Below are 14,368 nucleotides of genomic sequence, written 5' to 3'. Positions count from 1 at the left end.
CAGTGGTTAGGACTCGGTGCTTTCACTGCTGTGGGCCCCGGGTTCAATTCTTTGTTGGGAACGAAGATCCCGCAAGCCACACAGCATGGCCAAAAAAAAAAAAAAAAAAAAAAAAAGGGTTCTGGGCTTCCCTGGTGGCGCAGTGGTTGAGAATCTGCCTGCCAATGCAGGGGACACGGGTTCGAGCCCTGGTCTGGGAAGATCCCACATGCCGCGGAGCAACTGGGCCCGCGCGCCACAACTACTGAGCCTGCGCGTCTGGAGCCTGTGCTCCGCAACAAGAGAGGCCGCGACAGTGAGAGGCCCGTGCACCGCGATGAAGAGTGGACCCCCGCTCGCCACAACTAGAGAAAGCCCGCGCACAGAAACAAAGACCCAACACAGCCAAAAATAAATAAATAAATAAATAAATAAATAAATAAATAAATAAATAAATTTATTTTAAAAAGGGGGGGATAAATAATTTTATTTTTTAGAGGTACAAAGATATTTACAGATAAAATGACAGTATTCTAGGATTTGCTTCAAATTGATCTATGATGGAGTGGAGGGTGAGTGAGAGTAGAATTGAAGCAAGAGTGACTGGGCCTTCCCTGGGGGTCCAGTGGTTAGGACTCCGTGCTTCCACAGCAGGGGGTGCGGGTTCAACCCCTGGTCTGGGAACTAAGATCCCACAGGCTGCGTGGCCAAAAAAAAAAAAAAATGAACAAGAGTGACCAAGAGTTGACTGCCTTTGGAGTGGGGCACATGGGGATTCACTGTTCTGCTCACTCTGCTTCTGTGCGTGTTTGAAACTTTTTGTAATAAAAGGCTGAATAAAAGGGAGGGTTATTTTACAGAAAAATATTAAGAAGATAACATTACAGTGAAGACAGTATACAAGTGACCATGATTTGGGGAACTCTGGACCAGAAAATCTCACACAGCTGATCTATCCACAAAACTGTTTCATAATACAATAAACATGGTGGGTAATTTGTCTTCAATCTATCACCTAATAAAAATACTAGCTTGTGTGAAGTGAAGGATGTGCTGAAGTTCGGAACCATTACACAGACCACTTGACTGAGGGAGGACGACCAGTTTTCTGTTTTGTTCACCGCTGTCTCCTCCGTTTCTGGAGCACGGGCAGGCACACAGTAGGCACTCAGTAACTACGTGTCGCGTACACGACGGGGTCAGAGAGCCGGTAAGCTGGTGCTGTCCTCGGGTGTGAGCTGGCAGTGACGCCGAGGAGCCAGGGCTCTCACCGGAGGAACTCTCTGCTCAGCTAGTCTGAGCGAGCTGGCGCTCAGCTGCTGCTTTTCTCACCGACTTCCCCAGGGAAGTGGTTCACGTGTGGGCGACTTCAGCCTCTTCTCGGAGCAAGTGTTCTGAGGTCCAAAATAGCGGCGCTACCTTGACAGCACAAGACACATCCCCATCCCCTGTGTCTGCGGATCGCTAGTCTCGCCTCCCACACAGACTCGTGCTCTTGGAAGTGGAGAAGGTAATGGGGAGGAAAGAAGAGGAGGATTTAGTCAATTCTGTGGACAAGCCCCTTCAGAGAAGAAACAGTGAACATTAGCTGTCTCTCCTCGCACACACAGACAGACAGACTTCTCCATGTACACAGAGCAAGAAGGACAGAGAGGGGAGACAAAAGCAAATTTAATTTGACTTGAATTTAACAGGAGAAAGAAAAATCAAAGTAAATAAAAGAAAATGGCTGAGGGCAGAAAAATGTTCTTTACCACAAAGATATATTCCTTTCTAAGAACTCCCACTAGGTTTATACATTTATTTTGTAAAATTTTTAAGTAGAATATATTTTTAAAAAAACATAGATGTTAATATCATTTTCTTAGGTGTAAGTTAATTTTAATTTTAAATAATATCAAACATCACCCTGATATAAAAGATGAGGAGGCTTGCATACTTCCACGTTCTTTCAACTCTATCACCTCAAATTTTGTTAGTCATATTCTCTCTGTATATTTTTCTTTTTTCTCCTTTGTCTTTGATTTTTTTCTTTTTGTCTTGCAAATGCTTTAAACTTACCTTCACTAAATGATCAAAACTGACATCACCAATAATGGGATAAAGCAACATCACCTGCCTCCGGGCAGGAAATGGTAATCACTTATATAGTCTTCCTGCTAAAAATGAATAACCTAAATACCATCATGAGGAAACACCTGACAAACCCAAAATGAAGGATTTTATACAACATAAGTGGCCTGTTTTCAAAAAAGTCAAGTCATAAAAGACAAAGGCAGAAGAACCATTCCAGATAAAGACAACTAAAGGGACCTGAGTCAATGAATGGAACGCATGATCCTGGACTAGATCCTGAATCGGGGGGAAAAAAACCCCACAAAAACTATTGATATAAAGGATATCACGACAACTGCCTAAACAGGAATAGGGCCCATACATTAGATAATAGTGTTCAACTTCCTGAATTTGACAGCCGCACTGTGGTTAGGTAAAAACCAATCCTTAGCCTACATGAGCACTCTGTGTTTTATTTATTTATTTATTTAATTTTAAAATTTTATTTATTTATTTATTTATTTATGGCTGTGTTGGGTCTTCGTTTCTGTGTGAGGGCTTTCTCTAGTTGCGGCAAGCGGGGGCCACTCTTCATCGCGGTGCGCGGGCCTCTCACTATCGCGGACTCTCTTGTTGCGGAGCACAAGCTCCAGACGCGCAGGCTCAGTAGTTGTGGCTCACGGGCCTAGTTGCTCCGTGGCATGTGGGATCTTCCCAGACCGGGGCTCGAACCCGTGTCCCCTGCATTGGCAGGCAGATTCTCAACCACTGCGCCACCAGGGAAGCCCTCTGTGTTTTATTTTTACAACGTTTTGCAAAGCTTGAAATGATTTCCAAATAAAAAGTTAAAATCACAACTCTGTTCCTCATCTGTGATTCCCTAAACTGTTAGCTTAGCTGTCTATTTACCTGGATTTAGTGCTCACCTCCAGTTCCTTTGCCAGGCTTCTCTTGAGCTAGTAAGTCCTGTATATTGAGTCATGTCTTGCTTGGCCAAATTTTACCAGTAAGTAAGCTACTTTCCAGAAGGACTCATAGATGCTATAGCTTCTAAGTTCTTTCAAGTTTGGAAACACCTGTCTTCTTACCTGAATAATAATTGCTTGGATATGATGCTCCTAATCATATCTTCTGTCCCTTAGAACTTTGGAAACAGTGCACTATGTTTTTTGGGTTTTTTTTCTGGCATTGAATGCAGCTGCAGTGGGCTATTTTTTCTCCTTTTTATAAGGAATCTGCTTTTTCTGCCTGGGGACCTGAAGAATTCTCTGTATATTTTCAGAAACGTTCATTAGGTCCCTGTCTGTTTCTGATGTATTTACCAGTTCTGATACGGTGTGGTTTTGGTCTTCAATTTGTTTCCTTAACTCTTTCCTCTCTCTGTTCAGCTTGTGTCATTTTACCATCTTCTCTTTGAACAGCTGTTTTATTTACATCACTTAAGCTTTTATATAACACAAAGCAATATTTTACTCTAGGTAATGTTTTCTCATGGCCTGAATCCCTCATCTCTCTTTGGATTTCTAGGTTCTTTTCTTCTTTCCTCTTTTGGTACAGTATGTAGTCAATTGTTCATCTTACCCTGGGCAGCTCTACCTAGACCTTCTATTTGCTCACATGTAATGTAAATGAATTTTCCTTTATGCCCCTCCTACTTTATCTGAGACCTCCAAGCTACAACTGAAAAATCGGGCATTGCAGTCTATATATGTCTGTAGCCAGAGGGCCCTGGGGCGAGGGTGGGCAGAGTGCTGTTCGGGTGACTATACGATCTGCTGGAGCTCTGTCTCTGAGCTTTTCCCTTCAGTGTCCTGCATCTCATCTACTGCATCAGAAAAGAGGCCACTCTATTCCTGAAGGAGTGTGTGCTCAGCTTCAGCTCCAGGCAGATATTACAAGTTGGCTCTTTCAACGTCTACTCTCACCTCCTCTGTTTCCTTCCCTTCCTGGAGGAATCCAGCCTCACTCGTGGTTGGAGGTGACACTATTACAGAGATCTGAATTGTCCTCTCCAAATGAAAAGATAAACGATGTAAAGAGGAGCCCTCTGCCTTTCCCCACTTGTCCTTCTGCCTGCTTCCTCCCGGAGAGTTTTGCAATGCCTGGGGGTGTAAGAGCCACTGAGATTGAGAGGATGAAAACTATCTGCTGAGGACAGCAGCAGAGCAGAGAGGGAGGGCAGGGTTCCCGGAGGACATCCTTGAGTGGCTGGACCCACGGGGACTACCTACCTGTGAACTTATCATCATTTGAGTAAAAACCCACCCATTCCCACCCACCCCTGTTTACTTAAGCCACCCTGTCGGCTAGACCAGCTATGGAAAATGACGACTAGCCGTTTTTCCTGCTCTGGTAGAGTGCTGGGTGGCAGAAGCACCTCTGGCCTCAAAGATTTTTCCCTGACTGCCTACTCACTTCTTCAGGCTAATTTTCTCCAAACTGGGTTGGGCATGGGGATGGGGAGAATTAGAGGGAAATTTCTGGGGATTTTGCTATTTGTTTTCCTTTCTCTTACCACCGGTGGACACAGTTTCAAACAGAGTCACACCACAATTTTGTTTCTTTTCTTGGTTGTCAGTTTCAGTGTTTACAGCATGAACTTGATTGGCTTTGCTGGATTTTCCTGAAGGTGTTTTTAACAGTCGAAAAAGTGTGTTCATTTCACTAGGTATCGTGCGCGTGCGGGAGAGAGATTCTGTGATCCAGCTTCACTTGGCCCTACTCGCCCGGAAGTCACCCCACCCCAACTCCAGATTAAAATTTGATGGCCGATGATCACTACTTTTCCAAAATAAAATACCACAAGCTAAAAACAGCGTTTTCTTTCTAAACATTCAGGTCTGGGAATGTAGGCTTATTTAAAAGGCAGGCAATGATTCAAGGATCAATTTAGATGATAACCCCAGTTTTTTGTATACTGCATCTGTTATAACCTCTGTTAGGAAGAGGTGTTGATGAAATACAGTTACTGAGTCATCTCATATCTGTCCAGTTTCCATAAGCCAACTATGACCTCATTTTGCAAATAACCAGGGGAAAAACCAGCACTATTCCCATAGCGGCAGTTCAGTGTATCTGCAACCCTCACAGAGGAGAATACATGTGAGGTTTGGGAATGATACATCAGACATTTCAAAAGTGACTCCCTAAGGTGACTGTTTCTATAGAAGAACTCACATCATTCTGATTATTTTTAGTATTCTCTATAAGAAATAATGCTCTGCACGGTTTCCATTAAGCTTGACACCACGTGACCCTGCCCGAATTCACTGTACAGTCCACCATCCACACAGAGCAAACGTCCCGCTCGTGTGGTGATCGTCTTTTGGCAACCGCAGCTCTGCAACAGAGCCATGAAACTGGAAGTAAGTGGACGGGAAGAAAGCAGAAAGAGCAGTCACACAGTCTCCATATCTTATGCTGTAAAACGGGACCTGAGGGCCTGGCTAAAGATGAGATAGTCATTTCATCACCCGTTCATTCATTCACTCGTTAAACCTGCATGTCCTGCTCTAGGAGGCCCACTGTCTCCGAGCTGTGCGGGGAGAGAGCCTGAGTCGACCACATACCCGGCTCCGAGGGTCACGCGCAGAGAGCCGAGGAGACTGCGACCCGGACCGGGGAAGGAAGCGGCCACCTGCAGACGAGAGGTGACGACACGGCACGGGCCTCCAGCGGTGAGGGAAAAAGTGCACGAGTAGGGGAGGAGGAGGAGAGATGCACAAGCAGACAGGCACACGGCCAGGGACGGGGTGTGGCGGGAGATGCGGGAGACACGTGAGGTGTGGAGGAAGCCAGGGGAGGCGCGTCGCAACGCGGATGGTGGTGCGCACCGTCTACAGAGCGTGCAAGGAGCCGCGCGTGCGCAGCCGCACGGAAGCCACCGCTCAAGCCAGAGTCCTTGCCGGCGTGCGCTGGGGCGGCAGGAAGCCGACTGCAACGGACGGGGAAGGAAAGGGGAGTGAGAAATAAGGCAGAAGACAAACTTTAAAAGTTTGGAAGTAAAGATAAGCTGAGAAGATAGGGCTGCAAGTGTGAAGAGTGTGGCGAGATTTAGAAACGAGGATCCCGACCCGCGGAAGACCCGAAGGGGCGGTGAGACGCAGCGGCTCCAGGCAGGGGTGGAGGCTTCAGGAGGGACGGGTGGCCGTCTGAGTGGAGAAAGAGACTGAGACGCCTGAAGCAAACGGATACATGAAACGTGGTCTATTCCTTCAATAAAATGCGACTCAGCCACGACAAGGTATGAAGTTCTGACACAGGCTGCAACATGGATGAGCCTCGAAAACATTATCCTCCGTGAGAGAAGCCAGGCGCAACTGGACATGGACTGTATGATGCCATTTATGTGAAATATCCAGAATGAGCAAATCCACGGGGTAAAAAAAACAGATTAGTGGTTGCCAAGGGCTGGGAGGAGGGAGGAACGGGCAGTGGCTGCTTAAGTGGAGTTTCATTTCGGGGCGATGAAGATGTCGCAACTAGACGGAGGTGATGGTCGCACAACGCTGTGAATGTGCTAAGTGCCGCTGAATCGTACAATGTAAAATGGGTAAAACAGTACATTTTATGTTACGTGTATTTGAACACACACACACAACACACACACACACACACATCCCCAAAACCAACCCAAAGCAGCATGAAACCAGTCAGGCCATCAGGAAGGAAACAGTGTGAGGGCAAACCGTCAACAGCAATTATAATGACAATCTTCAAAACCATCAGTCATAAGAAAAACTAAATTACGTGAGCTATTAGGTTGAACCCTATGAAATTGCACAACAATAGCTATTTCGTATGTTCAATCTAATATAGCCTCTTTTAAAAGACGAGGCACCCTCTGTGACATTTTATGAAGATTTCTGTCACAGGCGATGCCAGATAACTCCAACACTTCTGCTTCTCACAACCCTAACTGATGCTGGTTGTCACTGCCCTCCCCTCTTAAAATGAAAAACCCTACTGGGTAAAGGGGACTTAGAGAGGAAAGGAGAGTGTCTGATAGGGGCTCTGCTTGTGGCTTAGCCAGCTCCACCCTGGAGGGCTGCCAGCCAGCAGGTAAGCCCCACAACTGTTCAAACACTTCCCCCCGGGGGACATGGCACCCGCTTGCCAATCACGGCAGACGAGGGTTTCTAAGAAAGCACAGAAGCTACCATCACTCCCCACCTTTGACCAACCAGTCCTGCTCACTGTTGGCCCTCTTAATTTCGGAACTCCTTCATCACCTTTTAAGGTGATAGAGAGAATGCTCTACAAAACCACTGTCACAGGGGAGCAGGGATTCTTTTATTTCAACAAATAATCTGACTTCCAAATGACAAACAGGAAATGAAATAGCCCTCTTCATGAAGATGGCTTCTCAAGGAAACCAAAATCCTTAGCCCACATTCCCAGTGAGAGTCTTAAGAGGCAGGATAGGATGTCCCTCGCACTCTAGTGGTTAAGACTCTGTGCTTCCAATGCAGGGGGCGTGGGTTCGATCCCTGGTCGGGGAACTAAGATCCCACATGCCACGCGGCGAGGTCAAAAAAAAAAAAAAAGATGCAGAACAGATTCTGGAATCTCATGGGTTTTCTAAGCAAAATAAATATTTGAGGCAGAAAAAAAGTAACAGTAGAATTGAAAGTATATTTTTATAGTACTGTTTGACCCCACCTACCCCATTCGTAGCTCAGAGGGTTTTTTTTTTTTTTAATTTTAACGATAATTATGAAGTACATAGAAATAAGTTTTATTCTCAGTAAGGGACAGGAGCAGGCAAGCAGGCTTACGAGTTAGTCAGACACGAGTTCTGATCTCGGCTCCTCCGCTGCCTAGCTCTGTGTCCTTGGTGAACCGCTTCATTTTTGAGCCTCAGCTTCCTTCCATCCTACAAAATAACCTTACTGTCTCAGGTATGTGGTGATGATTCTGTGAAACAACGGCAGAGCAATCCGCTCAGTACATGGTCAGCGAATGTGGTGCTGCTGAGCAAAGGGACCGGGATGGAACTCGGGTCCCGGGTCAGTGTTTATCTGTCCCACGTCAATCTAGTCTCTACTGTCTTCACCTTATTATTTTTTTAAAATATTTATTTATTTACTTACTTATTTTGGCTGCGCCAAGTCTTAGCTGCAGCATGCAGGATCTAGTTCTCCAACCAGGGATCAAACCCGGGCCCCCTGCATTGGGAACGCAGAGCCTCACCCACTGGACCACAGTCCTCCACTGTCTTCACTTTAGAATGAAACACTGACTATGTCTATAGTACTACAATTAAAATTCTTTTTTTTTTTTTTTAAAATAGGGTTTCTGCCAAACTCTGTAGTATATTTCTGAACAAAGTTGATCAATAGTTTGGCTCAACTGCAGCAAGTAACAAAGTGGAAATTTGTGATTTTACATAAGTAAGCAGCACTCTAGACTCTTGGAGATTATGTAGTAAGAGTAATAAGAGCCGATGAATTAATCAGTCTTCTTCAGCCAAGGCTGCTTCTAAGTTATTTTAAATGGGGGGATTCTCTCCACTCTTTTGAAACGTGTACACGTCAAGGGAAGCAGTATCTGCAGTCTTCCTTGGTGTTCACCATCGCTGTTCACAATCTCTAGCGTCGCAGCCTATCATGGTTTAGTTCACAGCCACTTGCTTCTCTCTCCAGAGTAAAACACAGGGCCCTACAAAGGGCAAAATAACCCCTGCTTTTAAGGGACGTCACTGCCCTGGTTGTTTCTTGCAGGTGCTGTTTTCTAACATTCTTCAAAGTCACTGAGCTTCAAAGTTTTAGTCCCAAAACCTTTTCAAAAAGAAGGTTGGGCTTCCCTGGTGGCGCAGTGGTTGAGAATCTGCCTGCTAATGCAGGGGACACGGGTTCGAGCCGTGGTCTGGGAAGATCCCACATGCCGCAGAGTAGCTGGGCCCGTGAGCCACAATTACTGAGCCTGTGCGTCTGGAGCCTGTGCTCCGCAACAAGAGAGGCCCGCGCACCGCGAGGAAGAGTGGCCCCCGTTTGTCACAACTAGAGAAAGCCCTCGCACAGAAACGAAGACCCAACACAGCCATAAATAAATAAATAAATTAATTAATTAATTAAAAAAAAAAAAAAGAAGGTAATTCAAATACCAAGGCAAAAGAGAAAGGGCTGGAGGATGGAGAGGAACCCTGAAAACCTCTGCCCGAGGAATCGTGATGCTTCCCTCTTAGTCTTTCCGGTTCTGAGTGACAGAAACAAGAAATGTAATCAACAGTCCAGTTAAGGTCACAACGTAAGACAGGAGGCTGACCTCTGTGTGTTCTTCCCATTGGTGGATTCCACGCTCTCCTCCAAAGACGTTCAGTGAGATGAGATAAAAGGAGACCAACAGACTCGGCACTTGGCCGAGATCCTTCCCTTGCAAGTCCTTACAGACACACTGATGTCAGAGGTACCCACAGGGTTTCAGACGCTCTGGTTTGTGCCAGGAAGAAAAGAACCTCATCTGGTCAAAGGGCTTCTGTTTTCCATGAACCCCGCTTTCTCACATAGTGACCAAAGCAGAGTGCAGCAACCCTATTTACGTCAACCCCCTTTGATCCTTTTCCTGACCCAAATCAGAAAATGACACACATCTCCGCATGCTATTGGCTGAATGAGGTTGAGCACATTACTACCTTCTTTGGGCTTCCGCTTCCTCTTTTACAAGTGGGGGTAATGACAGTGCCATCTCATGGAACTATTGTGAAGATCGAGAGGACAGCTATCATGTATTTGTGCCTGTCACACAGTAAAATAAGAGCCAATGAATGTGAGCTACTATCACCAAGAGCATCATTGTTGGCCTGGAGTCTGGAGACATGGGCCATTTCTCCAGTGAAGTAAGGCAGCTGTGGAAAGCTCTAATGAAGACTTTCAAGTATGAAATCAACTCTCTGAAGAGCGCTTTCACTACAAATGGCACCACGTCAATGGACACTCAATCTACTCCATCCAAATGAGAATTAATATTTGCAAAGGGGCTTCCCTGGTGGCGCAGTGGTTGAGAGTCTGCCTGCCAATGCAGGGGACACGGGTTCGAGCCCTGGTCTGGGAAGATCCCACATGCCGTGGAGCAACTGGGCCCGTGAGCCACAACTACTGAGCCTGTGCGTCTGGAGCCTGTGCTCCGCAACAAGAGAGGCCACAACAGTGAGAGGCCCGTGCACCGCGATGAAGAGTGGCCCCCGCTCGCCGCAACTAGAGAAAGCCCTCGCACAGAAATGAAGACCTAACACACCCAAAAACCAATCAATCAATAAATAAATTTATTAAAAAAAAAAAAATTTGCAAAGTATGCTTGGGAAAAAAATTTTTTTTTCCCCTTGACGTGCAAAGCAAGAAATAATGACCACACAGTAAAATTCTCTTAAAAATGTCATTTTTTGGAACTTCTGCTCTGAGGTCAGATGTGACTAACAGTCTAGCGTTTTGATTCAAGAATAAAAAGCAGAATACAGCATTCTTTAAAATCAGTTTTGCTTCAGTGTTTAATAAACTTGTCAGAAGCCTTTGTAATTTAAATACGGAAACAAGTGGGTTGTGGTTAGCTTATCGTTCATTCCAAGTGTAACACACGTTCCATACACCAATGCGCACAAGTGCACATGTACACACAGTTCCATTAGGAGATGTTTAAACATTTTTTTTAATTTAAAGAAAAGCAGAGTCCTATTTAAAAACAGCTGCCAACCCTCACACCAAATCTGTATTCTTGGAACCTTTTTCTTAAAATTAATTTTGATGAAAGAAAAAAAAAATCGAGAAAAAAAAATTTGAAACCAAGCAGTAGGGAAAAGATACTGTCCCTATCCATTTAAATGCATTGCCATAAGATCATCTGATAAAGATCTTATTTTCTACTTGCCTGCAAGTTCCCAGAGCTTTTTTTTTTTTTTTTAAAGGACCTGTCAACTCACTCCTACCCAAGTCCTACAGCAGCACGCTTGAAAACGAGGAGACATGTAACACAGGTGACTTGAAATCCCATTTGAACCACCCCACCACATCGAGCACGTTCTCTGAGGAGCCTCCGAGCGCCCTGCCCACAGCAGCAGACATCAGCGTGGCCGAGCTGGGAATGCCCACCCAACGCCCACTGACCTTTTGATGACTTGTGACTTCGTCCCTGCTTCTCCCCAGCTCCTCGGCAAGTTTCACGTTCTCCTCTTGCAGTGCTGAAAGCTGCTGGGACTTCTGAGCTGCTGCCTGCTTTAGGGTTTCTCTGCAAGGACAGTGAGTGCAGGGTTACCATAGAAACAAGACAGGCAAGGAAACTGTGGGAGACGACCAGCTTCACAGCACCAAGGAAAATATATCTGGGTCACGTGCCTGATAGGCTCTATAACAACAGAAGGCAGCGTTATCTACATGCAGGAGGGGCCAAATGGCTTTAACCTCTCAGGAGGAGGACTGCTGCTCGCATGTATTCCATTTTTTTTCAAACCTGATAAACACTACATCCACTCTCTCATCACCCACACTTACCCCACTTCTAAATACTCCCCATACAAAAAAGCAATGTCACTCTAAAATAAATGACAGATGAAATGGTCAGTATTCCCCTTATTTCCATTAGAAAATTATACTTAAACCTATCATGTTGATAAAGTGATTTACTTTGCTGCCACGGCACTATTCTAACTGTACAAATCTGTAATCTGTTTTTTTTTTTTTTCTGGCAGAAGTGCATATCTGGTGGTTCCATTTGCCAGTATTTGTCAGAATCAAGTGCTGGTGGGAATCTGGGTATATTTTCAGGACAATTAGAGGTGAAATGCCCAAAGGAAATGCAGTTTTCTAATTACATAACAAGTGTTTTATTTTGATTGTATTCTTTCCATACTGCTAACTTGAAATTAAAAGAAGCAAATAAAAATACAGCTTGCTAACCATATTATACCATGAATATCAGCATATAAAATGTGAACAGGGTAAATGTATTTATTAAACATCTTCCCATTATTAAGCTTAATTGCAAATATACATCCCAAATTATCCTTTACACGTGGACATTGAAAACAGTTTATTTGATTGTTGAATTTTAGTTTTATACCATAGAAGGTTTTGATGCAATTATGAATTTTAAGTCTGTGCTGGCTATATTCCATTTAGTGAGCTGTCATACGTGGCTGAATTCTGAATCAAGTCATCTGGGTATGAATCCATCTGCTGATGCATGAACACATCTATTTTTAACTTCAGTTGTCTAATGGGTGGTAGTGCTTGGCATCTTCAGTTTTCTTGATTTTTAATTCTCCACGTACCTATAACATACCTACGGGGCCGACCTCATGAAGATATAGGGGAAGATGTCTACACAAAAATCCTCCCAGCACATTAAATTTGTCATTTTACAGAGATGTTTATTTAGCAAGTGAAGAAAAACTGAGAAGGAATTTTAGCTTCAGGTAATTAGTCATTCAAAAGCTGGGAGGCTTGATTTTAATTATGGATCAAAACACACACACACACACAAACACACACACACATACACACACGCGCACTACAGCTAAAGTTCATCTTCTGGCCAAAGTCCACCAGCTCTTGACAAATCAGAAGATTTTACTTATGATGAAATCATCATAAGCCAAACCTTTTATTCCCAAGTGGTCACCACCTTCATTAGGGGCTATTTGGTTTCAGCATTTGTGTGGCCTGTCAGAGATAAGTTCAAGATCCTGTTCTTTCTCTTTTAAAGATTTTCATCCTTTCAAATTTTTTAAATCCTTGGTTTCTATTAAGAGCCCACAGTAAAGAAAATTAAAATAAGGAGTCAAAGAAATATCAAGATGACCTAAGATTTATAAAAATGATACTTGTTCAATGTTTTAAAACCTGCAAAATGATTTCATGTACATTTAATCCTCTAAGCCCAAGGAAGCTAATGTTATTATTTATATTTTAAAGATGACAAAATTGAAGCTCAGGTAAGTGAAAAGATTTGCCCCAAATCAAGTAAGTTGTAGAACCAAGAGAACTGGAGTTAAAACTGGCAGACAGACCTCAGTTGTGATTTGAATATAGAAACACCTCTTTCAATTTTTCTTTAGACCAGAGGGGATATGTACATTTCATAGAAGAAGGAGGCTCTAACAGCCCAACTTCTGGACATACTCTAAGGAATAATTCCAAAAATACCTACAAATATAATTCTCACAATTTTTTTTTTTTTTTTAATGAAAGCTTATTTATTTATTTATTTATTTTTGGCTGTGTTGGGTCTTCGTTTCTGTGCGAGGGCTTTCTCTAGTTGCGGCGAGCGGGGGCCACTCCTCACTGCGGTGCACGGGCCTCCCACTATCGCGGCCCCTCCTGCTGCGGAGCACAGGCTCCAGACGCGCAGGCTCAGTAGCCGTGGCCCACGGGCCTAGCCGCTCCGCGGCATGTGGGATCCTCCCAGACCAGGGCTCGAACCCGTGTCCCCTGCACCGGCAGGCGGACTCTCAACCACTGCGCCACCAGGGAAGCCCTCTCACAATTTTTAAAGATGCTTTTCTTTCTACATTATAAGATAGATGTCTTGCAACAGAAAAGGAGACTGTCGCAGTTTTAAAACTGAGAGGCAAACATTGCTAATATTGACTTGCAGACATTCTACTTAGGAATCTATCATAAACCTATTAATTACCATGCTAAATATATTCTAGATTTATTACTGTGCCAGGTGAGTAATTAAAGGCAAAAATTAGATGGCTTATATCGTTTTCCCTGAGAGTCAAAAATTACACACCAGAGAGAAACCATTTTATTCTCTCTCTCCAACTAAAAATAGGAGCTGGCTCACCAAAATCAAGTTTTCCTAAAACCAGTTGAGTAAGTGACATAGAGGAAAATGAACATTTAGTTGCAAATGCTGGGATTCCAGGGCAGAGGGCAAGTTTCTGTAGGAGGTGGCTCCTGTTAGAACTCCTGGGTCTGCATACGTGTCCTGGCAGGTGAAGAGAAACACCTGAAAAGCTCTAGAGGCCATGAAGATCCCAGGTACGTGCTAAACCTCGAAAAACAAACAGCTGCTCCTTCCCTAGCTCGGAGCACCGGGGAACAAGACTAAGGAACAGTAAAAGGACTGCTTTTTTCTTTTTAAGAAGCACTGTTCTCATGACACAGTACATTTATATCAGCTGGTCCCTGAAATGCGGCCAAGTCTCAGGCAGGGAACAATGAGTCACTGGGGGCGGGGGGCGCTTTCAACCCACTCCTCACACCTCCCTCCAGCAGCTTCCCACGTATGTCACCGCTGTGTCTCCCACTGCCCCTCCGTCCTGCTAAGAGCCCCGGCCTTGACCGGCCAAGTTACTGGCACAAGGCACGATTCTCGCAGCCCTGCTGGGCCAGGA

The 14,368-nt window shown here is 44.5% G+C and overlaps 1 protein-coding gene across 3 annotated transcripts in view; it reads right to left on the bottom strand.

The window, feature by feature from the left end:
* Positions 1-14,368, bottom strand: part of CLIP1 (CAP-Gly domain containing linker protein 1) — a 125,331-nt gene that overhangs the window by 19,690 nt on the left and 91,273 nt on the right. For all 3 annotated transcript variants that reach the window (XM_068563782.1, XM_068563780.1, XM_068563781.1), the window contains one exon: positions 11,133-11,253. In XM_068563782.1, the coding sequence (XP_068419883.1) occupies positions 11,133-11,253 (121 nt within the window). The remainder of the gene's footprint in view (positions 1-11,132; positions 11,254-14,368) is intronic.

This window comes from Eschrichtius robustus, chromosome 14 (assembly GCF_028021215.1).
Source record: "Eschrichtius robustus isolate mEscRob2 chromosome 14, mEscRob2.pri, whole genome shotgun sequence".
In the NCBI taxonomy this organism is placed as follows: Eukaryota; Metazoa; Chordata; class Mammalia; order Artiodactyla; family Eschrichtiidae; genus Eschrichtius; species Eschrichtius robustus.
Note: the sequence above shows the minus strand (reverse complement) of the source record. Positions and strands in the feature narration are given on the sequence as shown.